The sequence below is a fragment of the Alosa sapidissima genome, chromosome 3 (genome assembly GCF_018492685.1).
Source record: "Alosa sapidissima isolate fAloSap1 chromosome 3, fAloSap1.pri, whole genome shotgun sequence".
NCBI classification, from domain to species: domain Eukaryota; kingdom Metazoa; phylum Chordata; class Actinopteri; order Clupeiformes; family Clupeidae; genus Alosa; species Alosa sapidissima.
The window spans coordinates 6918006-6944631 of NC_055959.1; the positions used below are offsets into that span (position 1 = coordinate 6918006).

At 40.1% G+C, this 26626-nt stretch overlaps 1 protein-coding gene across 2 annotated transcripts in view; it reads left to right on the forward strand.

Annotated features, from left to right (window-relative positions):
• The first annotated feature begins 825 nt into the window (after positions 1-825).
• LOC121705913 (cytoplasmic phosphatidylinositol transfer protein 1-like) overlaps positions 826-26626 on the forward strand; it is a 29957-nt gene continuing 4156 nt past the window's right edge. For both annotated transcript variants that reach the window (XM_042087241.1, XM_042087242.1), the window contains exons 1-9: positions 826-1027; positions 1546-1703; positions 3862-4010; positions 6382-6470; positions 6962-6969; positions 13554-13625; positions 13998-14093; positions 14935-15090; positions 21412-21475. In XM_042087241.1, the coding sequence (XP_041943175.1) occupies positions 1656-1703; positions 3862-4010; positions 6382-6470; positions 6962-6969; positions 13554-13625; positions 13998-14093; positions 14935-15090; positions 21412-21475 (682 nt within the window). In that variant the 5' untranslated portion in view covers positions 826-1027; positions 1546-1655. The remainder of the gene's footprint in view (positions 1028-1545; positions 1704-3861; positions 4011-6381; positions 6471-6961; positions 6970-13553; positions 13626-13997; positions 14094-14934; positions 15091-21411; positions 21476-26626) is intronic.

Here is a 26626-nt window from a genome sequence, read left to right on the forward strand (position 1 = left end):
CGTACTCTGCATGTGTGTGTGTAGCATTATAGTAAGTACACCATTACACTGTGTAGTGTGCAGTGTAAGGTTACGCACCGGTTTTCTCTAAAAAATAATTGATGGTATGGTTATGTTCTCCAACATCTCCCACCCTTCGACCAACCTCAGTTGTCGTAAACCCATGATGGGGAACATGGTCCACAATTGTAGCCCGTATTTTCAGAATGTCCCCATTTGGCCTCTATATGTTTTGCTTCCTCACCTTCCATTGCATAGCCTAACACTTCTTTTTCCTCTGGTGGTTGACACATTCATTTTCTATTCTTTCGCTGTCAGAAATTGAGACACTGTGTTGTGCTCTGCTGATATACTTCCCAATTGAAGGTTTATGAGAAGCACCCTTGAGCTATTTTAGAGAGCTGATTGACCATTTGATGAGCTGATGTTTCACACATTTCCCTTCATAAGTGAATGTAGGCTACAGAGTCAACTGAGAGCATTGTAAAATGTGCATTAGGCCTACAGTTAATGACAACTTATTTACCACTTTAGCATGTAATGACTAACTCAGTCTAACTCAGATGTTTTCGGATAGTCAGTAGAGAGGCTTATTAGGATTATATATTGTGATTTACATACAATTGATAGACCTTATAGAAACAGCAGACCATTGTGTAAATATGTGCATGAACGTGCAAAAGCATTTTCTATTTGATGAAAACAACGAAAAGTTGCTGTGACTAGATGATTTGGAGGTTGAACAAGATTTTTCATGTTTAATCTGATAAATGTAGCCTACTAAAGCGACTGAGGGTGTGTGAAGGCGTTGAATTGCTACTTTGAGTAGGCTTGGTTAGATTTGCCTCTAGAGGTCAGTAGACCTGGTGGCCCAACTAAAGACATTAGAACACTTTTGAAAAGTGGATGTCCAGCACGCAAGTTTAGTATTGGTCTCATCAATCGGAGAGTTATGGCATACTGCGATTGTATCGGTGACGATAAATAACCTCAACAGTTTGAGGTCAAACTTTTACCATAGAGGCAGGTAAGTGTTTTCAAACAACGAGGTCGAAGAAGACGTGGGTTACTTTGAAAATGTAGCGGTAACACATTCGACAATTTCCTCGTAGCTAACCATTGTAATGTTTCTTACGTTTTTCAAGAAGCCTAAAACTTTTTGCTAACTAGGGGGGCGACGTTTCCTCTATTGTTCTTAGACGGTTTCTGTCAAAGTAGGCGAAGTGTAGTTATTGCTCAAAGTCGATAACAGAAAAGCGGATTTGATATGCACGCAACCTCTTCTTCTTAAGGTTGTTGGCGAAATTATTGATTAGAAGACTGATGGTGTTCTGTATTGTTAAGTTGACTTTAGCCTTATTGTTTTGTTATTGCTAGATGTTTGGTGATGGTGTTTGCTGTGTTTGCCATCTGTTGCGCTAATAAGAAAATACATTGAAATGCCTTTGTTAGTTATTGTCTGACTGTTAAAAATCATTGTCGAGCCGCAACATTTTGGTACACTTTGAAACATTTGTGATGGGCTACTTTTGTTTCCCCCTGCAGATTTTAATCCACCACACCCGGAATTATCTTTTTCTTGACAATATCTACAAATTGAAACGTAGTGCCCTTTCTTGTGAACTTTGGGAAGGATTTGACGTTGGGCGGACGTCATGCTTGTGAAAGAGTATCGCATATGTATGCCACTGACGGTGGAAGAGGTAAGATCCCAGGCAACTTCCACGTACTTCCTTCCTCCCAGAGCCTAGATAACGGGAAGAGGGCCTAGGAAAACTCCACATAACCTACGCATGTATTGTATAAGGCCAGAGGTGGAAAAAGTACGAAAATATTGTACTCAAGTAAAAGTACCAATACCTTGATGAAATATTACTCAAGTACAAGTTAAAATACCGATCTGAAAATGTACTCAAGTAAAAGTAAAAAGTAGGCCTAGTTCATTTAAAATGTACTTTAAGTAAAAGTTACTTAGTTAGGCCTACTTTTTTTGGGGGGGGAGTGGGTACCAGAACAACTAGTTTTACCAGAGACTTTCTAATGAGGAGATACAGCACTCAAAAAATCCTCCATAGTGCATGGGGTTAGTTTGTAATGCCAACATGGCAGTTGTCTACACATCACAACCCTTCCACGGCAAAACGTCGACATGTGAATACATTGAGCCAATCATGTGGTGAATTGTAAAATACATTGAGCCAATCAAGTGGTGTGCTGTGAAGACATCGTGCTAATCATTTGTTGTGATCTCGCTACTGGAGCAAGATTGGTGTCGTGAAGCCTTACGCACATGCATTTCTGCCGAAATAGATGCACGATAAGTGCCCAAAAAGTGTTGCAATATGGCTGCCGAGTTGAGGTACTTGCCTGATAAGGACGTTGAGAAATGGAGATCTATGTGAAAAATCACCGGGGTTCTCCTTTAAGTTTGAGTAGTAGTTGATTTTCAAAGTTAGTTGCACTCATCCTTGGGTCGCTTTGCAGTGAACAGTAATCCAGCACAACTGAAAAGCCCCTCACAGGCAGCTGAGGCAGGCAGGCCAATGTTGAGTTGCAGAGAGTTTTTTTATATTTGGAAACGAGCAGAAGGTTCAGCAGATTAAAGGGTGTCGAACTGGTGGGGGAAAGTTGGAAGTATAGGGCCCCAATGGAGGAGAGGGCCCTTGAAAAGTGGAATACAGGGGGCACAACATTTTTACCAGGCATTAGTAATAACTTAGGTAATCCACACATAAAAAATCCAAACAACTCCATAAGTAGAGTCATGTGTAATGAAGTGGAATAACACAGGGAAGTATTGAACACGCTAAGAAAAAGCACTAAGGCAAGGAAAGGGAAGGAACAAGCTGAAATCTGTAAGTAGTTAGAGAGTAGTTATCCTTTCTATCTGTGCAAATTAATATAAGCTTGGTTAGTAGCCTACATATCGATGGGCTATAAAAAGGATTTTCATTACCAAGGTGTCACACAAGAAACATTTCATGATAGATAAAAGCAAAAAGCTCTCCCAAGACCTTTGCAACCTTATTGTTGCAAAACATATCAATGAAACTGGTTACAGATGCATTTCAAAACTTCAGAATCTTCCAGTAAGCAGCATGGGAGCCATTATCTGCAAGTGGAAGAAACATCACTGCATCATCAACCGGCCTTGCACAGGATCTCCTCGCAATATTTCTGACCAGGGATTCAGAAGGATAGTCAATTCCAAGAGCTAAGGACCACTCGGAAAAAGCTCCAAAAAGACTTGAAGGCAGCCAATTCAATTAAATTCAATTAAACAGTTCTGGAAGTAACTAAAGATCAGGATTCACAAGAGGGACCCCTGGAATCTGTTTAGAACAATGGGCCAAAATCACACCTGATACTGCGACTAATAAGTTTTGTCATACAGGAAATGTCTTGAAGCGGTCATTACAAACAAAGGCTTCCACAAAGTATTGAAGAAATTTCAGCAGGAACGTTCAATTAGGGCGCGATTTTTTTTTCTCTCCCTTTCTGTTTTCGTTAGTCTTAACTTTTTTTTTTTTACTCAAGTAATGGATGGGATTTTTGATTTAGCGAAGTACAATACTTCACTCAAAATGTAATCAAGTAAAATAAAATACCGATTTTTATAAACTACTTAAAATACAAAATACACAGAAAAACTACTCAATACAGTAACGTGAGTAAATGTATTTCGTTACTTTCCACCTCTGTGTAAGGCAAACCTGTCCTGAAGTGCTGGCTAGTAGCCTACGCACAGATATTTTGTGGCGAGTTTGCATTTTTATCAATAACATTGAGTTACAAAAACTGTCAATCTATCCCTGTAAATGAACGTAGCATATATTTTGTGGCGTTTTGTCTTCCATACAGTACAGGATAGGGCAGTTGTACACAATTAGCAAACACAGCCATCAGGAAAGTGACACAGAGGAGGGGATTGAAGTTGTCCGGAATGAATCACATTACGACCCCGTGCATGGGCAGGGTCAGCTCACAGAAAAGAGAATTCACTTGTCCAGGTGAGTCTTTTCCCCTCAATGCTATGACAGGTCTACCTTTTATGATCATATGACAGATGAACATTAGGGTCTCCAGTTGAAGGAGATCTGTGCAGTCACTTTTAACAACAATTTGTAATGCCAGATTTTAATCAGTTTAATTGACCTCCTTTTGTTACTGAATGTCAATATAGCTTTGTCCCTTTCAGTTAGAGATTTGCAGAGATGCTCATTTTTTTGGGTGACAGATGAGTTCAGATTTTTTATTTGTTGGGTTCACCAACTGTCTCTTTGTGTTTTATCATAAGATTGTGGTCTTTGACAGATTTTACTGGGTGCTAAAGCCATTTCCTTAAGCTATTCGAGTAATTAGGCCACTCTGTTGGATTATAACAACTGGTGGTAGACGAGTAGAGCAGTGACTGCCATTATCTTTGAAGTAAGTGACGGTGCAGTAATTGGTTTCGTTTTCATTAGAGTGGAAATCGTTGGTTTCTGTCCGACCGTCAATGTCTCAAGTTAACGGATGTCAACAGTTATGTCATTTTCCTTGGCCTTAACTCTGTAAACGTGTGAAAGACCATTCGCTCTGACAACTGTCGCTGATTTTTTTCCCCCTTACGGAACTGCTTTAGTTTCTAAGCAACCCGCCTAACCATTTTGTTTTAGTTATGGGGCTGTTAAAGTATTGAAACCAAACCTCAAAGCACTCTATTTTTAACTTGGCTCTCCACAAATATGCACTCTTTAATGAAATACATTGTCAATAGCCAGTTCTGTTCAACTAACTGCTTTGCTGTCACAGAGAGAGAAAGAGGTTAAGTTAGGTGAGGCACAATGATTAAGTGTGTTGGTTTTGACAACAAGTTCTGCACATATTTGGTGACCTGTCTTCGAGATCAGTTCGATAAAGCTCTTCAATACAAATCTGTTTAAGCACTTTAATTTGGCTATATATATATATATATATATATATATATATATATAACAAACCAAATGATTTAAATGATTTCAGTTTGCTGAGGACTAGTCTTCTCTCTTTCTACCTTCATCACTGTCAGCCTTTCTTTTTTCTTTGATTGCCTCTCTTTTTTCCTCTCTCTCATTGAGCCCCCCATGCATAGTCACATGTTTTCTGTCTTCCTCTCTGCACGCTTCTTTTTTGTCTTTCCTTCCTGCACTCTGTCGTTCTCTTTTGCTCGCTCTCACTCTCTCTTCTTTAATCCAGGTTATGCTGACACTTTTGTTTGCAGTCAACAGTCAACATTTCATTTAGTTGCATCATTTCCCCCTTAGAATGTACATGATCTTAAAGTAAGAAATTGTCATGACGCAGAAAGGGCTACAAACGTGGTAGAAATTTGGGCCTTGTCAGAGTGTCTGTGAACCGGCACTAATTGATGACGCATCGCGTCTTCTTCTCTCTGGGATTTGGTGTGTAGTTAATTGGAAGAACAGCAGATCGATTGCTGCCATCGCTACCTATAGGAGCTCGTCAGGGGAAACAGGCATGTGTTGCTGGCAATGCTGCTGTTATCCTCAACTGAAATGGTGGTAATGGCTGGAGAAGCAGTTGGGTGTGCCTCTGGAAGCATGTTTTTTTTTTTTTTTTTGTATGTGTCATGATGAATACATTTTTATTTTATGTATATATACATGTTTGCATAGATTATGTATAATCATGAGAATAGTGCTCTCCACTCTCTCCACTCTACATGACCTATACATGCCTTATTATTTTGTACTGCAGAATCCTCCATTTTAATTTTGTTTGATTGAGGGGTTGAAGGTTAACTGTCTCTTGAGAACTGATTGCTGAACTCATTTACCTCTGCCATAAGCAACCAGTGGTTGTGACATTGTTAGAAGTGAAAGTCTTATTAAAAAGCATAGACAAGAGTCAGCTAATGGTTGGTCAAAGCTCAATAACCTTTCTAAGTTGTACTGTATTGTTCCGGTTGGTAGCTATGTTATAGCTAATAATTTGAAGAATGTAGAGACAGAATAAGCCTTTACAGGATTACGAGGACCCCCACAAAAAATACAGAGGTCTGGAATTGACCCCCAATGGAGGGTTACTTAGTTATGCCTTACATGTAACGTACATAGGTTTGTGTCTCTTTTCTTTCGCTTTTTCTTTCTCGCTGTCTCTCTCTCTCTCTCTCTCATCCCCTCTTTCACTGTGCCTACATCCATCTGTAATGGTATGTACTGTATGGTATCCCCTGTGCCAGAAATACTCTGAGATGTAAGCTCATTTATATCATACACCACCAGCCATTGGTGTCTTGTACCATGTAAATGTATACTTCTGCTGCTGCTGCTGCTGCTTTTTCTCTTGGCTGCTACTGTTATTTCTATCTCAATCATGGTGTGTGATGACATTTTGCAGCAAGCTTCCAAGCTGGGCCCGTGCCTTCGTCCCACGTATTTTTTACATCACGGAAAAAGCCTGGAATTATTATCCCTACACTATAACGGGTAAGCCTAACAGCCCTCACCATGGGAGCCACTGGCCTGCACGGCCATTTCTTTTTTACAAGCTTCACACTGTGACATTTCTGCCACCTGAACAGCATGGAGTGCAATTCAAAATTTTGTGGTGTGCTACGGCTATGTTATATTTTAAGATTTTTACACAATGCGATTTATTATCCAGTTCATTGTGTGGAATGATTGATACTAAAAGTAATTGAATGGTGTAATGACATTTATAATGAAAGTGAGAAGGACTGACAGCATGCAGTAAATGTGGTCACATGATGTGGAAGACAGGGCCATGTGCATAGCAGTACCATGTGCTTAGTTACCTACCGTTGAAGCTTATGAAACGTCTGGCTTCAGTTGCTTAGCTGTAAATTGCTTTGGATGAAGGTTTCTTGAATGCCAAATGCTTATACACTCATCTTGTGTCTCTTTCATGAACCCCTACCAATTTTTTTTCTCCATGATGTTTGGGCAACCTGATCCAGAATACACAGTAAGTTGGCGTCTGAGATTGGAGCAGTAGACTGTTGTCTTGTTTATTGCGTATGTTGTGTATTTGTCATGCGACACCACATCCATACCACGTGCTACATGTTTCCGCTCGCACGAAAGCCAACTCCACGTCCTGCCCGCTAGATCGTGTCAGTGGCTAAGTGGCAGCCAAAATGTTTAGCGTGATTGCAAAGCTGGTCCATAAATCAGTGGGGTGGGGTGTCGCAGAGATCTTATAAATGTTTATGCAGTCCATGAAGTGCCGTGTCATGACAAGCAATTACAGTTCACCCCCATCACCAGCTGTGAGCGGTAATGACATTACATAGGGGTTCTGCCGAGGAAGGGGGAACCATTACTATGAAAGCATTTAGCCAAATGGGTCTCTCTGTCTCTCTCTATGAGTGAGTGAGAGAATGTATGCATTCTTTGTGCAGAAATCTGGAGGATGCTTACTGTATGTATTGTATCATTTTGATATCTAACCAGTCACTTAACACTTTGAATGCCACGCTGTTTTCGGAAGCTTTGGCCCAGAGTGCCAGCAATCTAGATCATTGTTGACGATTTTTGTAGAGCCACAGCGTATTCTATGTTATAGCTATGGAAACATACTATGGCTCGTTTGAAAGGTGAGACTTTAAGCTCGCAGTGGATACAAACCGTTTATTTCTACATGCCTCCCAAGCTAAACAGTGGCTAGTTTTCATCAAAATCCCTGTTTTTTTTCTGGAAATGGAGATATAGCGTCTTTTATGAAATATGTGCTGTTTGAGCCTGACACTCTTCTGACACTTACATTTCTGGGTCAAAGGACTTGTGTAAGATAAATACAGTTTTTCTGTTCACAAAACCACCATGGGGTGGTGGGGGGGGGCTACAAAACAATAATGCCACATTTCTACTGCTGTATGGCTCCATAATTCCTCCTCCTCTTGATTGATAACAACGTCTGTGTCGCTATTGCCCTCTTGCAAGCACGACTCGGCCTATCACCCACTCCGCTCGGCCTGGCCCGTGGTGGAGATGGAACTCTGGTTGCCAACCGTTTCGTAAAATACGGAATCGTCCCTTATTTGAAATTAAAAAGATGTGTTCCGTATTGAACTGATACGGAACGCATATTGTTCCGTATTATTGAGAATCATCTCAGTGCAAATCCGACAGATCAGTATAACACGTTAGATTATGAATAAAGAATATATTATTAGTATGAGATAATGGGAAACCTTGCTGCTGTCATTTGTCCCTCTCAGTTTGTCTGTCATCACTATCCCAACAGAGAATGCACTTTTCGTTAGAGCCAGTGTGAGTCACGACGTAACCTACGCTGATAGTAGCGTGTATCTTGTTTTGACAGATATCCCACTTCCTGAGATCACGGCTTTGTTGTGGCTAGACAGGCAGCAGCACAAGAGCCATATGAGAGATGGCAATGTCACTGTACTCACATTTAAACAGTGTCTGAGAATGATGTACGTGACATCTGTCAGGAAGCAAATGTAAATGTACTTTCAGCTTTGTGCAAACCAAAAGCATATTATACTTGTGACATTGGTCAGACAGTCATCCAGAGTAGGTACGAGACGCAGGGACCACAAGATCCGTACACTTTATGGGGCAACAGGCTACGTGCAAACCTAAAGCATACGTGGCATTGGTCAGTCAGCCAGCCAGAGTAGGTAGGGGACACGGCGGGGACCAGTTACACCAGTGGTTTCCTGTGTAGAGAGAGTTTGCTTCAGTCACTGAAAGTTTTTCTCTAATTTTATGTGGAGGAGAAATGTCACGAGCAGTAATAGGCCTACTCAAACTAGAAATGCAAAACGTGATGTTAAATAATATAATAGTTAAAACAGCTGCACGATTACGGCCAAAATGATAAACATGAGTATTTTGATCAATATTGAGATCACAATTATTTATCACGATTATTTATTAATTTTAGTGACAAAAATATGTTTTTCCCTAAACATATTAGACTTGCCATTGTAACCTTTGTTGTTTGGAACCTGCTCGGTTCAGCCCTGCACTCGCCCGGACTCGACAATCGAGCTAAAAGCCCAAGCTACTAGCTTTCATGCCAGCAGCACTATTGAGGCGTCGGGGGGTGAGGTGTACCAACATTCCACACGTACAGCTAAGCTGGCATCTGTTACACTCACCCTCCTAAACCTCACTCCCAATCCAGGTCAGCACTAGAGATGCACCGATTGCAATTTTCTGGGCCGATTCTGATTTTTCATAGAGTTTGACCTGCCGATACCGATTTTAGCCGATTCCGATTTCATTTCTTCTAACCATTTTATAGCACACACACAAATAGTTATTTTCTATCTTTTCTTTGATAGAACATGTTAATATAGACGTGTAATCAACATATCAATGATGAAATGGCTGTTAAAAAAAATGGAACCGGTGAGCAGACAGATTCTTTTTCAAGTCTAACTTCAGATGCAGTAGGCTATCAAATTATGGATTAAGTTAAGTTATGGAACACTCATTTTATGCTTCTCACATCCAATATCCAACTAAAGATTTAAGAACAATTTTCATGATACATTTGAACATACTACCATGTAACATATTTTCATATGCATTGATGAATTTATGGGAGGGCGAGGGGAAAGTGGTAGCAGCCTAGGCTATCACGCAAACACAGGGGAGAAGTGCTAATAGCGATTAGGTGCTCCACCATATGAAAACAGTGCACATCTGTTTTGCGGTGAAAAAATCCAAATTCCGGTTAAATGCATCAATTAGGCTATAGAAACTTTCAGAGACGACTGATTCAGTATTCAGAGTATCAGTTTTCTTCATTGTAGGCTACTATGTCAAAAGCAACTTTTAACGTTTGTTTGCCTTTCTAATAGGCTATCGTTTGTTCACTTTCACGACATCCACTTCTCAATCTGCTAGACTAGGGTATTTTAAGGCATAGCCGCAGTCTACGTGCAGTAAATAGTTAGAGTATTTTTTTTTCCAGTGGAGTAGAACTACTAGGGCTACTGTATGTCGCTGCTTGTTGACATCTTTGATTATTTTTGATATCGCAGTCGTTTATCTCCGTTCAGCAGGCTTGTGGTTCAGCTGTGGGCACGCAAATAGCGGCAGTGATGGGCGGTGATGAGCGATGTTTACGTAGCCTAATGAAGTGACAGCTTAGTAAATTCCACGCAGTAGGCCAATGGTAAAGCACAGCGTTTGCTGCATAGAAAAACTCACTAGCCTATTAGCGCTTTCTTTGTAGCCCTACATCCAGCCCTGAGTGTTGGCCTGGTTGCTAGCTTCTTCAAACTTTGCAAACTCAGCTGGGTGTTGTTACAATTGCGGCGCACGAGTGTATTTGACCGGCATAAAATCGGCATGTCTCAGACTGACCGGCCGGTCGCCGGTCATGGCCGATCACGTGAAAATCGGCCGATTCCGGTCACCAGCCGATCTATCGGTGCATCTCTAGTCAGCACTCTTGAGGCGTCTGGGAGTGAGGCCCCCCCCCCCCTTCCCCCAAGTTCCTTATTTTCATATCAGAAAGTTGGCAACCCTAGATGGAACTCCCTCCTCAGCATGTTGGTCAGTCACTCTTTCTAATGTTTTTATTGAATATTGCGTTTTTGGCACTCAAAGTGTTAAGATAATTGCACACATGTACGTGACCATAGACATAATATACATAGACGCCGCATCGACCGCTACTCCTTACTAGCGCTGACGAGATTTGGAGCCGCCATCTTGGACCGGTCATCCACTCCACTCAGTGTAATCTGTTTGGCCTGTGAGATGAGCTGTCAGCGCACTTAATTAATCATATCTCACTGAATAGCGAACAGATTCTCACTCGGTTTTTTTTGCTGCAAAGGTCATACATGTAGCTATGATACAGGACACATGATTTAGCGTATTTTAATATTCATAGTGGGTTTAACAGTAATAGAATATTCTGATATATGATATAAAGTGACCTGACGTCCGATATCAAAACTGGGAACATAATCCATGTTTGACAGCATAGACAAAACTAGTTTGATACAAGTTTAATGAGTTAAATATAGTTCACAGTTGACAGAAAAGTTCCATCAACAGCGTTATTCACAGAAAGGTTCTATAAACATTTAAGTGAGATCAGTGCCATTCAGACATCTGAGGGGTATTCCAAGTAGGCCTATGTGGTTTAGTGACAAACTTGGGTAAATTGACAGAATAAGTTGTAAACCTTCCAGTAGAAAAGCTGTATACAGGAAACATGGTTGTGTGTATTTTAATATTCATAGTGGGCTTAACAGTAATAGAATATTCTGATATATATGATATATTATAAAGTGATGACATCCAATATAAAAACTGGGAACATAACTAATCCACGTTTGACAGCATAGACAAAAACTGGTTTGATACAAGTTTTAATTAGTTAAATTTACAGAAAAAAATCCATTAACATTTTCAGTTCAGTGCCATCAAAAATAAAGTGATGAACAGACATTGGTGTGGCATAAAGGAAATGGAGTAACTGGGTTCAATATCAACAGCATTTGTTAGACAAGTTCCATAAATATTGTAAAGTGCAAGGTTGTAGGTTTGTTTCTGATCCTTAAAAAACAGACATTGGTTTGGCATAGTAAGTGTAACAGTTCATCAATTCAAGACAAAAAGGTGACTTGTCACTTGTACAGTGTCAATGGGTTCATCAACAGCATCTGTTATTTACAGTTCACAGAAAGGTTCCAGCCCCAATGAAGAGATTAAAGAAAAAGGAATTAAGAAACATTTTAGAAACTGCTAAGATCAACCCGTTCATTGCAATCAGTAAAGAATCAGGGAGTGTCTTCACAGGCTCAGTGAGACAGAGTTACCGTCATGCAGTTGGTTCTATGATTTCGACAACTGGTGCATGTCATTTTGTATGTTCCCACCTTGCTAAAATTGCTTGGGTACACTTTGGCTCAGAACAAAAGTGCTTCAGACAGCAGGTGGGCAAATAAGATGGCATAGTAAACTGGGTAAACTCCATAAAAGAGGACTGAGTCAACCAGACGATGGGAAAATGGGACACAGAGTGGCGAATGCAGGTGATGAAGGTGGAGCTCATAAATCAAACATTCAGTTACAGTGTAGCAGATGCCCTGCAATACTGCAATGAAGAGCTGCACCTTCCTCAGTTCCAGGGATGTGAGGAGACTATTCAGTTCATTCACAGTCTCCTTGAGCAAGGCAGTTGTTCTGGGGAGATATAAATTAAAGGAATTTGAGAGGCATCTTATTCTTGTTAGGGTAAATGACGTGAATAATACAGTGGTGGGCAAGCTACTTCGAAATTTTAGTGAGCTAAACTATCAGTTACTCTGCCATGAATAAAACACTACACAAAACTACCACCCAGTCAAATGTATTAGTAGCCTAACACAAACACAGCAGTAGGCTAGTTCACTACATAGGAAGCTACTTTAAATTGTGCTAATTTCACATGACAAGAAAAGTGTAGCTTGTCTGGTTAAGCTACTTGATAAATAAAGAAGTTGAGCTATTGAAAAGTTACTTTATTCAGGAAATAGTGAGGCTACCACCAACACACTTAGGCTACAAGTAGCAGCTAGCGATTGCCCAATAGGCTAGTCTGTGCCACTTGTGTAAAATTCGCCGGCCAAATCTAGTATGATTTATTTCTACAATAGCCTTCTTGTGTCAGTTGTAATCTAAGTCAGTGTTATGGAATATGACTTATCAAATCTCAGTTCATAGCAGGGTGAACACCGAGTAAACATAGCCTAGCTAGATGGCTACGATTTTCATACAGTAATATCAAAGATTGCTCCTTCTCAGCTCTCTGGTAATATTCTATTCACAAAATATAACCAATAGTACGGTTATGTTAAATCTTACTTGTGAAAAGTAAATCCCCCGAGTATGGTCCGCCGATTTGAGAAGGAACATGCTGCACAGTGCTGTCATCTTGTGTCTTCTGCTGCAACGCAACGAGGAGTATGACCGGTCCAAGATGGCGGCCGCATTTCTTGTTTCCAGCAGCCAATGCGGCGTCTATGTATATTATGTCTATGTACGTGACCATCTGAAATATATATATTTATATAAAAACAACGGGATGGGCTGGAAACATCTTGCAAAATATTGTTAAATATCTACAGTAACTAGAAATTGTCAACTACTTTGTGCCACAGTTCTGACATAGTCACCAATAGGCCTAGCAAGACAATGAGGCAAATATGTGTCCTGTGGTCAAGGTGTGGTTGTACACAAAGACTAATACGTGTTTCACATTCTGATGGATATAAATGTTCCAATCCTCACCAGTGAATAACACAGATAGTTGCTGGGTCTAACATTTATTAGGTCCTGTTCTTCTATGTGTCTTTTTTGGTAGCAACACAACATTACCAGTTAACATATGCACAGACATTATAGATTATGTACCGACACTGTGAATTATAGTTTGCGAAGACCCATGTGATTTGTCAGGTCTGTGCTAGATCTGCACCAGTGTTCGCTAATGTCTGGAAAGAAGCTAATTTACTAAGATAAGCTAACTAACTATGTTAAAGCTAACTAGCTGCTGTCTGTTTTGTTTTCCAGTGTTCCTTTCTGCCAAAGTTCTCCATCCACATTGAGACAAAATATGAGAACAACCGTGGAACCAGTGACAATGTAAGTATAGCGGTTTCTGCCAAAGTTCTCCATCCACATTGAGACAAAATATGAGAACAACCGTGGAACCAGTGACAATGTAAGTATAGCGGTTTGGAGTTGTTTTGACGAGATAACCTAGAAGCGGAGGCCAGATAGGAGCTTTCTCATTTGAACTCATTTGAATGTATCTGTGGAAGCATCAGTGTTTATCCAAAATGGTCGTGGTGCCGCTGCAGTCACACCTGGCCCATGAATATTTATGTCTGACTTCATCTTCTGATCTTAAGAAATACAGAGCCCTCAGATGAGGCATGAATTTATCACTGTGGCGCCGAGGCCCTTGTATATCTCACATTTTATGCCAACACTTTCATCCTTTTCCCTGCTTAGATTTTTGGCCTGGAAAAAGACAGCTGTGCTGTGGAGGTGGATGCCTTGGATATAGCCTACGATGACTTCCCCGAGAGGCACTACAACCTCTCGGAGGTATCACTAATGAAAAAGAGGGGGGGGGGGGTGTCTGTGTTTTTGCTAACACACACACACACACGCACGTACACTCTCACAACCAAACCTTCATCATCAAAAAATGTTGTGGATATTCACTGTCTGAAGGGAGCCCCATTGCTTTAATTAGAGTGGAAAGAGTCCAACATGTGTTGCTTTTCTCCCTGGGTGAGGCGACTTAGCTGGGACTTAGCTTCGTTTACCCCCCCCCCCCCCACACACACACACTCCACTCCACTCCAACCCCCCCCATCCCCATCACTCCTGGGTCCCTATGAGACCAGTAAGGTAAGCGTGGTGGTGGTGTTGCTAAAATGATGGCTATAAATCTCTGGAGTGGATCAGCCTGCGCGGTCTCGCATGATGTGTTCAGGTGTCTGCAGAGGATTTGAGGCTTAGAAGCTGTAAGGGAAAAGTGTGAAGGGAAGAATTACAATCGGCATACTTGAACACGTGAACATGTAACAGACTCAGCCGTATGTGAACAACAATCACATCTGTCACCGAATCCAACTAGAATTGTAATAGAGGACCTAGAAGCTCACATTGAGAGAGATCGTTCCTACACAGTGGTTCAGCCACATTAACATGCTATGACTAGCAGCAACGTTGCCATGCTTTAAACTCCATCATCCCTACTCTAATAATATATTCTGTGTGATCTATGCAGTCTGTGTTTTCACAGTCTTGATTGTGGATGAGGATGATAGTGATTTTTTGATACCTCGGATACTTCAGGCCTCCCAGCTCTGGATGTGCTTCAGTCCCAGTGATTGTTAACCTCTGCTCTCCTCTTCTCCTTCGTCCACTCCGCTTGAAGGACTTGAGGTGCTTCTCTTCAGTGAAGACTGACCGAGGGCCACTCCAGGAGGACTGGAGACAGACCTGCTCCCCTATTATGTGTTCCTACAAGCTGGTGAGAGTCCAGTTTGAAGTGTGGGGCCTGCAGACCCGGGTAGAACAATTCACCCATAAGGTATGTTCCCTTGACTCCTCAACATTATAATTTTATATATATATATATATATATATATATATATATATATATATATAAAGTTTCCCATTGTAATCGTGTAATTTGTAATGTTTTGTATGGATGTGCGCTGGTGCGTGTTCATGTGGATGAGAGAAGCAGGGTGTAGTTGTGCACCCACCCATATGACTGTTGATAATGCACTCTTAAAGTAACATATAAACAACTCACCATGGATTTTTGACCGGGTTTCTCTTGGTAAGTGGCGTAATGCATTTTAGGTAGTGTATGATGGCGATTTCTAGATAATGCGCTGGACTCCTCTTTAGGTCGTTAATTGCCACACCCTTTGTCGCGTTGCGTATAGAGGTTAGCCATTCTAACCTCTTGGCAGCCATTTTGGTGGCCATCTTGAAAATGTCCTCCTTCTAATGGTCAGATTGTACTAGATTTTTAGTATGTTATTTAGCATGTCCAACAGTACCAGAATCCATTAAAAAAAACTTTTGTATACATTTTTTTGACGTTGAACCCTAAATTGACCTGCCTAATCTTGCACTGGATCATCTTCCTGAATCTCAATATTATTATCACAAGTGTGGGCAGATTACTAAGTCAGCATCAGTCAGAGGCTACATTCATTGTTTTGCACTTGATGACATCACCAAAAGTATTGATTTTAGGCCTACAAAAAATATTTCGATATACAATATTTTTTAAACTACAAAAATACACACCTATAAAATATTTTGATACAAAAGCCATTTTCTTCAACCCAGTCAAATACAAATTACAAATATATGAAAATACTATTTTGTATTTGAAATATGTAATACATGTATCATAAATACTGCCATGTTATACCATGTTTGGTTCAGGAGATATAATGACAAATATAGGTTTAATTCAGTGATAGTGGAACATTTAATGGTTGCCACGGCGACCATTAGGGTTTTTTGACAATGGTTTTATATCTGAAAATGTTCAGGGCTCCAAACTGTACAAGTTCACCAAGTTTCATGCCTTTATGAAAGAATTTGACCTAAATTTCACATACAGCGGAGAAAATAAGTATTTAACACGTCAACATTTTTTTCAGTAAGTATGCTTCCAGAGGGGCTATTCGCATGACATTTTCTACAGACATTAGTATTAACTTAGGTAATCCACACATATTAAAAAATCCAAACATTAAAGTCCCTAAGTAGAGTTATGAGTAAAAAAGTGTAATGGCACAGGGAAAAAGTATTGAACACACTAAGAAAAAACAGTACAAAAAGGCAAGGGATGGCAAGGAACGAGCTAGAATCTATATATAGTTAGAGAGTAATTATCTCTCCTATCTGTGCAAATTAATGTAAGCTGGGTTAGTACATATTGATGAGCTATAAAAAGGTTTTTCGTTACCAAGTTGTCACACAAGAAACATGTCATGATGGGTAAAAGCAAAGAGCTCTTCCAAGACCTTTGCAACATTATTGTTGCAAGACATATCAATGGAACTGGTTACAGATGCATTTCAAAACTTCAGAATCATCCAGTAAGCAGTATTGGAGCCGTTATCTGCAAGTGGAAGGAACATCACTGCATCATCAATCGGCCATGCACAGGATCTCACAAGATTTCTGACCAGGAAGTCAGAAGGATAGTCAGAAGTGTAGCCTAAGAGCCAAGGACCACTCCAGAAAGACTGGGAGGCAGCAGGTTCAATTGTTACAGAGAAAATCATAGCTAATGCACTCCGCCGCCATGGCCTCTATGCATGCTCACCCCACATGACTCTATTACTGAAGAAAAACATGTCGAAGCTCATTGAAAGTTTGGTACACAACATTTGGACAAGCCTATGAAATACTAAGAGAATGTATTCTGGTCAGGTGAGAGCAAAATTTAACTCTTTGGATGTCATCCTACACACCATATTTGGAGGAGAAATGGCACTGTGCATCACCCTAAAAATACCGTACCAACAGTGAAGTTTGGAGGTGGAGGCATCACGGTGTGGGGCTGTTTTTCATCTCATGGTACTGGCAGAATTCATACAGTTGAAGAAATGATGAATGGAGACATTTTTTCTGGGAGAATCTTGCCATCCACCAGAACAATGAGGATGAGACATGGCTAGACCTTCCAGCAGGACAATGATCCAAAGCATTCAGCAAAGGAAACTCTCAATTGGTTTCAGAGAAAGGAAATTCAGGCCCTTGTAAGTCAAATCCAATTGAACAGTTTTGGAAGTTACCTAAAGATCAGGATTTACAAGAGGGACCCCTGGAATCTTCAATATTAAAAGTCTATCTGTTTAAAAGAATGGGCCAAAATCACACCTGAATACTGCGACTGATTAGTTTCGTCATAGAGGAAATGCCTTGAAGCTCTCATTACAAATAAAGGGTTTTCCACAAAGTATTTAAGAAATTTCAGTAGGCGTGTTCAATACTTTTTTCCTGTGGCATTCCACTTTTTTACTCATAACTCTACTTATGAACATTAGTGTTTTGGATTTTTTTGTATGTGTGAAAATTTCATGCAAATAGCCTCACTAGAAGTATACTTACTCAAAAAAATGTTGACGTGTTCAATATTTATTTTCCCCGCTGTATCCCCTGTACTATGAAAGTTTAGTAAAACTGCCAAAGGTGCAGCTTTTGGCCATTGACACACAATAATTCAAATTTTTACTATGTTCCACCACTTGGATTTTAATGGACTTTTGGTATGTGATATGGGAAGGTTTCATGAACTGAATACAACAAAATAATTTCTGTTGCAATTAGTTTTGGGTTGGGTGATTTTTTTTAATAATTTATTTATTTATTTTCTCAGAGATTGTCTGGATTACATGATTTTCTGTGACTAGTGCAGTGCCCATTCAAAACATGCTATTACTGTAGAAAACCCAATTACATGCCCATAGCTAAGGCCTGCTTTAATTCCCGCTAAGCATTTAATAATGAATATAGAATGAATATAGAATATTATTATATTATGCATAACGCATACACTCGCCAACACACTTACTTACAGACAGACAGACGTTCCTGTTGTTAATAGATAGATGTGCTGGGGCATATTGGCCAGTGTAAATGAATGCACAGCGGCAATGTTACTGTCTTGAGACCAGTCGCTGATTTATTTTCTTCCTTTTTGAGAAAGAAAACTGGCGTAAACCAAATGATGTTAAAAGTAACTAGTGCAGCCAAAGAAGACATTCTAAATATTTAGAAAAGTCTACTTGTTTCCAAGTAATGAAAACAATATTATAGCCAATGGAAAAATCTGCAAACAAACATCATTGAGGACAAAATAACAGGTGATTAAAAAAAGGACGAGCCATAGGTTCAGTACAAGTTTCAATAGGACTGGGGGCGGGGGTCACAAACAGCTTAAAAGCCTTCTGGGAAAGTTTAAACGTGCCATCCCAGGCAGAGGTGCTTTTCTCTGCAAAAGGAACTACTGCAATTTCAAAAAAGATATGCCAATGATGAGTTAAAAACAATAGCTTATTATTCTCACTGAAGTTTAGTGTAAATAGAACAACTGCTGGGAATGAACTATTTTGCAATTTAACTTAAATTTTAACTGATCTGTTTATAGGTATTTTAATAGGATGACGAGTAATTAAATTACAAAAAATGTTTTCTTTGAACAGTAATTGGTTCTGTGGAATTTAAATAGAGCAAATTTTATTACATAAAGGAAGAAACCAAGGCAACTGTGAGTAATAATAGTGACTGTAATTAGTTGTTATTTATAGATGAAAACTCTGACAAAAGAAAATTCAGTAAAATTAACATTGTACATCACAGCAATAGATTGAACTATTACAATTACTAAAGAAACAGTTAAGTTCAAGATGTCATGAAATCCTTGTTTTTTTACTTTAAAATCCAATTGTTGAGTTATGTACATTAGATTTATTAAACGTACAGTATTCCTCTTTCAATTTTACTTCCTACACATTATGCAGCGGAATAGTTCTCAGTGAAGGTTTTCCAAACAGCCTGTCTCTAAGCAGTGGCAGCAGTACGCGCAGTCTACTCCTGCAGCTCGACCTCTGTGCCCTCATGGGAATGCTCTTCATCCCTCTTCACTCCAAGTCTCTGCCCAACGTTGTACAACACTGACACTGCAGCAATGACCTAATGTCGAGATTGGGCCTCTGGCTTTGTTCGCTCGCAAGCCAAGGAGACGTTCCTTTCTCCCCTCCAAACACTCTCTGCCGATGAGGCCTCTTGCTGCAGTGTGCTGTACTGTCTCTCCACTGGCGTTTGAGAGCTGGAGAGAGCGGTCCTCAGATAGGCATGGTAGGGATGTCCCTACCAGATGGCCTTGTGATGCCTGCATTCCAAGCAAAGCACAAAAGGGGTTGTCAAAAAAAAAAAAGAACATTTATACTGCGGGATTTAAAGATGAACCTTGATTTTAATCTAGGTTAAAGATGAATCCTTGTTGGTGCAGCCTAGTCATAGTTGCTTTCATCTGACATTTGCTGAAGCAATTACAGTAGAAACACAGGATAATAATAATAATAATAATAATAATAATAATAATAAGCTTGCTTTGTATAGCACCTTTCATACACAGAATGCAGCTCAAAGTGCTTTACATTTGAAGCATGTAACACGATAATAGTCAGTCAGTCATTATCAATCACTTTTACTTTTCTTCATTGCTGTGGCCGTTTATGATCCAATCAGCAACATATAGAAAACAACATGTCATAAGACTGGCAGCCTTAACCCTTTACCCCCCACAAGCACGCCATATGGCAACTGGCACGGAAAAACTCCCATATTCCAGGAAGAAACCTTCTTCTCCACTTTGCTTGTGGAGCACTTTGGGTACAATTAAAAGATTAGAATTGGATGATCTAAGTTTCCTTTGTGGTTGATAAGATATTAAAAGCTCAGAGATGTATGAAGGTGCTATGCCATTCAGAGCTTTGTAAGTAATTAACATAACCTTAAAATCAATTCTATAGGAAACAGGGAGCCAGTGTAGTTCAGTTTTTTGAGTAGTTGACTCCTGTCTGTCCCCGAATGTCTACCTGCTTAGCTACAGGTTGTGTTACAGTTCCATACTAGCGCCTTTAAATCCTGACCCATATTCTATCCGGACACCGACGACATGCCCCTTGAGCCATGGGAATTGAATCCATGACCTTTCTTGTGCCGTGCTACTAGTCGAATCACGAGTATTTCACTATGCCTAGACTCAAGACCTGACCCAAATATCATTCTATCATCAACACACCACGCACCCCTCCCCTCCCCCCAACCCCATTGGAGGACTACGGGAGGAGAAAAGAGCTCAAGCAGAACACTGACATACACTTGTTTTTAAACCAGGCTGCTTATTGCAGCGGCGATATGAAAGCGCGGCAGGTTTCCACTATATTTTCCGCACTGGTCGGGTCGTAAAAAGCCCGCCTCTTAATCTCCCCCCGCACTCGAGGGCTCTGTTCTGCTGTTAAATATCTCCCGGGAGCCGGCTGTCCTCCATGCCACCACTTGCTGGATGGCACCGCTTATTTATGACTGTTTGTGTGAGAGTGGGGGGGCAGGGTTTTGTTTTGTTTTGTGTGTGTGTGTGTGTGTGCGTGTGTCTCTGTCACTTGATCCATGGATGGTTGCATCTGTGGATTTGTTTGTATGTGTGTGCATTGAATGTGTGAGTGTATAATGCACATTTATTTCTATTTATCTGGTTTTGTATTTCGCTTTCTCATTTACTGTTTATTTATTTACTTATTTCAGTGTTTTTTGTCTGTTGTCTGGGTATTGTGCCTGACTGTTTTGTGGATCTGTCACCACATGATCCCTGCGTTACTACTGTTTTAATGCTGATTGGCAGGCCTTTAAGAGGTGTTCTGACCTCAGCACATCCTAAGATGGAGTTTACAGATTAGCATTCACACCCAATTTTACCTCCTTTTTGGCCTGTGATGACCTGAGTAGGTCCCAGTAACACCTTACAGTCAGAACCTCCCAAAAGCCTGTGTGTTTTTTTCTTTTTTTTTTTTAAATAAAAGAGTCACAGTCCCACATTCACCCCTCACCTCGGCCTTCATGTCTGGCTACTTTTGATCTCCTCTCTAATGCCTGCCCATTTCAATAGAGTCATAATAGCCTGTGCATTGTAACTCCTGTCCTTTTGTGCTCGGGAGTTTTGCGAATGAAAATGGTTTTAACTCAAGGTCATCATTCCTCTCCCACTCTTTCATTCCCTCTCTCTCTCTCACTCTTTTGCGCTCTCTCACTCACCCTCTCTTTCTCTCTCACTCTCTCTCTCTCTCTCTCTCTCTCTCTCTCTCTCGCTCAGGTAATTAGGGACGTGTTGTTGGTTGGACACCGGCAGGCGTTTGCCTGGGTGGATGAGTGGTACTGTAAGTAAGCCCTTTTTGAATGACTAACACCTCTGAATGTCTCATCACAGCTTTTATGGTCCCTGAAAACCACACAGGTGTGGGGCCGCCTGAAACAATCATGACGCTAGATGAGCTGTTTTTCAAATCTTCCTGCGCAGTTGCCACAATTACGTTCATAGCTAAAACAGTATGCATTATGATTATAATAATACAGCGGGAGAATAAAGATGATTTTATTCCCATTCATCAAAATGAATGGAAGCCTCAAAGTGGCCTGTGTATCAAATTTGAAATTTGAATGCGTTCGCTGTTTTTAGAATGAGGTAAATTGCAGTTTCTGGACATAGACTCTTCCCTTGGAGGAAATTTAAAGGTTGGTATCAATATTGAAACTACAGTTTCTAGACTACATTACATATTCATGGCAAGGAATTGTGTGCGTGTATTCAGTTATGAACATTTTGGAACCGTCTCAAACACGTGAACTATGACACGTGAACACATTGTGTTTGTTGTCCTTTTAAAATCTGTGGGGCTAAAAGGCAGCTTCACATGTTCCTGCTTTCACATGAGTGAAGGGCAAATTCAGGTGTTGGGGTGTGTATACTTGGTAAAGGGTTTCATCCTTGTTCTATGATATTAAACCTGGAAGTGCGTATTTGCAGCATTTGATAAGTGAGGAACGTCAAACTATCTTCTGTGTGGTGCCTGCATGAACCCTCTGTGCTCTACTGCGGACCACAAGCCTAGCGCTGGGTAATGCATTGTTAATGAGGAAGTGATTGTCTACTCTACTGGGTGGTTTTAAGAGGGCCTTGCTTTTTAAGATAAGTGCTACTCAGACAGAGAAAGGAGAAACGTCAAACGTGCTAACCTTTGTTATGGTATTACTGCACCATCTATGCTTTTCCCACGGGTTCTCACTGACTGTTGAATCACGGATGTGCCAAAATCATGTCATGGTTCCCTCTGAAACTGAAAGTCTCCATATTGCTGTCTAAATAAAACCCAGTTAAAAAGTATAAAGTGGATTGTGATGGTGATGCTGTCCTCCTTTGATTTCTCACAGTGCAAGTAGGGTTGACGTTTTTAGTGTTTTAAATCATCATAGTGCAGAAGAAGCTTTTTTATTACCTTTTTTTCTCTTTTGTTTTATTTAATATTGTGCTGTGGAAAAGTAGGTGATGGAAAGCAAAAAAACCAAACATTTGTTTTGTTCTGCCACTTGAGAGAGGAAAAGAAAGGGGTTATGGGTAAAGACTATTTGAAGAGTTCAGATGCAAGAGCCTCTAAACGCCACCTCCGTCAAAAATGAAATAATGATGGCGAGTGAATGCTCTCCACACATAGTATACGCTGATCAAATAATTTAGTTTCATTTAAAGTGTAAATACCACTTTCTTCCTGGTCTGAAATATCGATTTGTAGGAAAAAAACAATAGGAGCCTGATTTAAAAAAAAAAAAAAAAAAAAAAAAAAAAAAGAAAAGTCGTCAGACAGATTTAGAGGGCTTTGCATCTGAACTCTTCATTTTCCTCATGACTGGGATGGTGGATTTGGAGGACGCACTCTTATATCCCCTCCTGATGGGTGGCTCAGGGCAGGCAGGGGGAGGGACTGTGCCTGTCTCGTCACTGCTGCTTTATCTTTCTGTGCGTTTGGAAACGCCTGTAAGTGGCGCTGTGATTCACTGGGCCTCCTGCTGCTGCTCTGTCCGTCCTCGACACTGCATGGGCTTGCGTCAAACTGGGTGATTCAGAGGGTGAACTTACACACAGGCACACACACACACTCTAACACACACACACACACACACTACTTACACACAAACATTTACAAACACATGGCAAAGTTAATGATTCATTGATTTGAGAGTGTAGCATGGCATGAGTTGGCACGTTGAGTTATAAGTTCTCTAAAAATATGCACCCAATGAAACTTCTTTGTTGTGGAAATGCCTTTTATTTCAGTCCAGGCGGTGCATTTTGCAAATATGTCACTTTTGTATGGCACGTAAACCTGTCTTATGCACAGTGCAATGCATATGTGCTTTTAATCTTGTCCTGGAGTTGGGCTGCAGTAGACCTATCATCAGGTACCTGCACAGGGCAGGGATAAAGTTGCCTGGGCAACTACCCTCAAAAAAAATAAAAATTATTTTCAGGAATTGAAATTAATAATGAATTTAATAATATTGTTTGTCTCAATCAAGTTTATTTTTGGTTTGGTCCAACAAAGACAATTAACATGGGCTCTAAAAGGCTCCTGGGCTGGTCTGTGGTAGGCCAAGGCTGCTATTACTAACAGTGCATATGAATATGTAAATCATTATCTGAGTATGCTATTACAAATGGAAGAGAGCCTAAATTTGTTAGCTTTTAAGAGTAAGCTATCAATGCACACATAATAAGTAGGCTAATGTATCAGGGCTCAGGCATGAGTTCTGAAAATGGGCTGGATATAGGCCAGCAATCTTCAAAAATGTCTTAATCTTATTTGGTACAGACTTTGTCTTTGCTTTAAGCTCTGAACAATGTCCAAACCAAAATGTCAAAAAGAAAGCAAACTCAAAAAGATAGCAAACACCTAAATCTTACTGTAATGAAAATGTCCATATGTATTTTTTTATTTTTATTAACTCACAAAAAAAGGGGGGTGGGGTGCCCTTTTTTCAGGAAAGAGCAATCGCCCCTCAAAATGTCTGTGCACGTCCCTGCCTATCATTTATGTGGAATGATTTTGTCTCTGTTGGCATTAAATATCAGAGTGTAAGCTACTTCCGCAGTAGAAGTTTTTCAAGCTTGGGTGTAGCTAACGCTGTGGTTATTCTGAACCATACAGTGACTAAATTATACCACCTAATAATGTCAGTAATGAAGTTAGAACTGTGCAAATATCAATACATGCCATTAGTGATATCAACATAGCAACCAAAAATAAATGAATAAATGAACCGAAAAATAAATATTTTTTTATGTAGCATTTGGACTCAATGATATCATGATATGAGATTTTGGTTAGCTCACACACACACACACACACACACACACACACACATGCAAGCAGTGCCAAACCAAGTGAATTGTTGATTTCATCAAGCAATTCCTGCAGTGACACCCTACTTGGTGCACAGAACCTCTTGGTTTACTATTTTCTATCAGCTGATGCACAAGTCCATAATACAATGGCATTCACTGCTTGTTGGTGATTGGCTAAGAGGGTTCTATAATTAACATGTCTTCCTCTTGACGTTCTGCTTCACGTGAGCTTATTGGTGACAAGCCACACTCCACGTTTTCATTCTGCATGAACCGAAATAGACCTCCTTCATAAGTGGATATTCCTGCGTGAGTGTGTAGAGCACTCTGCCATGGAAATAGGGCCCTTGACATTACATCGCTGTTGTCCACTCCCTGTTGCTAGATCATGTATTGCTAAAGTGTTTTAATAGCCTTAATCATACCATGCTCTTGGCCACTTGTAATAGTCATGCCATTCTTTCTGTATGGCCTTGCCCTTGCGGTTCCATTTGTAACTGGATAAGATTAGTAAGATGCTGTGAAGCATAGTAGCTGTGTTAGTAGAAATAGATGTGGAATACAGCCATGGCTAAATTTGTTGGTGCCCTTACAAATGATTAAAAGAATGCGTCCTCAAAAAGTGATGAAATTCAAAACAGTTTTCTCGTGTATCATTGCACTTAAATGAACATGGACCAGAGAAATCAAAGGAAATAGTTTAGAATAGATTAGAAAGAAAATTATAGACAAGCATGTAAAGGCTTTCAGAACATCTCCAAGCAACGTGATGTTCTGGTGACCACAGTTAAACATTTTCATTAACCAGTTTAAGGTACATGGGACCATTCAGCCAACCTCGCTGAATATGGCTGCAAGAAAAATGTACCCTAGACTGAACAGAAGGAAAGTGCAAATTAGAAGATAAAGAGCCATAGACGGTGAACTCCGTTGTCAAGTTACATCACTGTCTCATCACCACATTGGCCACATCGCTCATGGAGGACTTCACTGCTGTAAAAACAACATAAAATATCCAGACTGGAATTGGCTAAAATGCATATTGATTGAGTACAATCCTTCTGGAGAAATGTCCTTTGGACTGATGAGACAAAACTGGAGCTTTATGCTCACAGAGAAAAAAACATGTCCAAGAAAAAACACCATACTGGTTTTGAAAAATGGAGGAGACTTGGTTATGTTTTGGTGCCACTTTTCTGCATATGACCCAGGGCTCAATAAAACCTCAAGACCAGAAGACTTCCTGGAGTAAAACGTACAACCCAGTGTCAGAAAGCTCAGTCTCGGTCGAAGGTCACACATCCTTCAACAGGATAATCAGGGTTCCCACAGGTCATGGAATTTCTAGAATTTCATGGAATTTTGGAAAGTCAGGGAATTTCATGGAATTTTGTTGTAGCAGTGTAAAATTTACTTGTCAAAATACAATAATACAATATATTTCCACACTGAATTGGTGTATATCCGGTTATTAGCTTTACTGCTTGCTTGAGTAGCCCAACTTTGTTTATTCAATGCCCATTTATTCATCTCCGCTCTAAAAAAGTAAAAGATTCTTGAACGCTACGCGGCTGCTCTGAAATCATTGGTCGGTATATTATAGCATTCATTATATAGTAAGTCATGGAAATTCATAGTATTTTTCATGGTATTTTACATTTGACTTAGATTGGGAACCTTGGACAATGACCCAAAACACATAGTTAAAAGCACCAAGGAATGGCTAAGGCACAAAATGAGGACTATTCTAAATGGCCTGCTATGAGTCCACACCTAAATCCCATTGAAAAAGGTGAAACATGCAGTCTGCAGGCACCCTTCAAACATGCACCCAATGAAAGAAGACTGAGCAGTTTGCTCAAGAAGAGTGGGCAAAACTACTTATGGATGCGGAAGTGTTTGAGCTACAGAAACCATTTGTTGGAAGTAATTGCCTCTAAAGTGCAACATAGAATTAGGTGAAGTGTACCATTATTTTGTCAATGCCATTCATTTGTTTTATTAGTCAAAATATTCTGTAGAGTCAAAGTCTAATTTGCATTAATGGCAATTTTGTAAAGTTCAAACAGTTTCAAACAAAAACTGAGGGTTTTTCTTTTTTTCATGAAAAGATACCAATAATGCCAATATG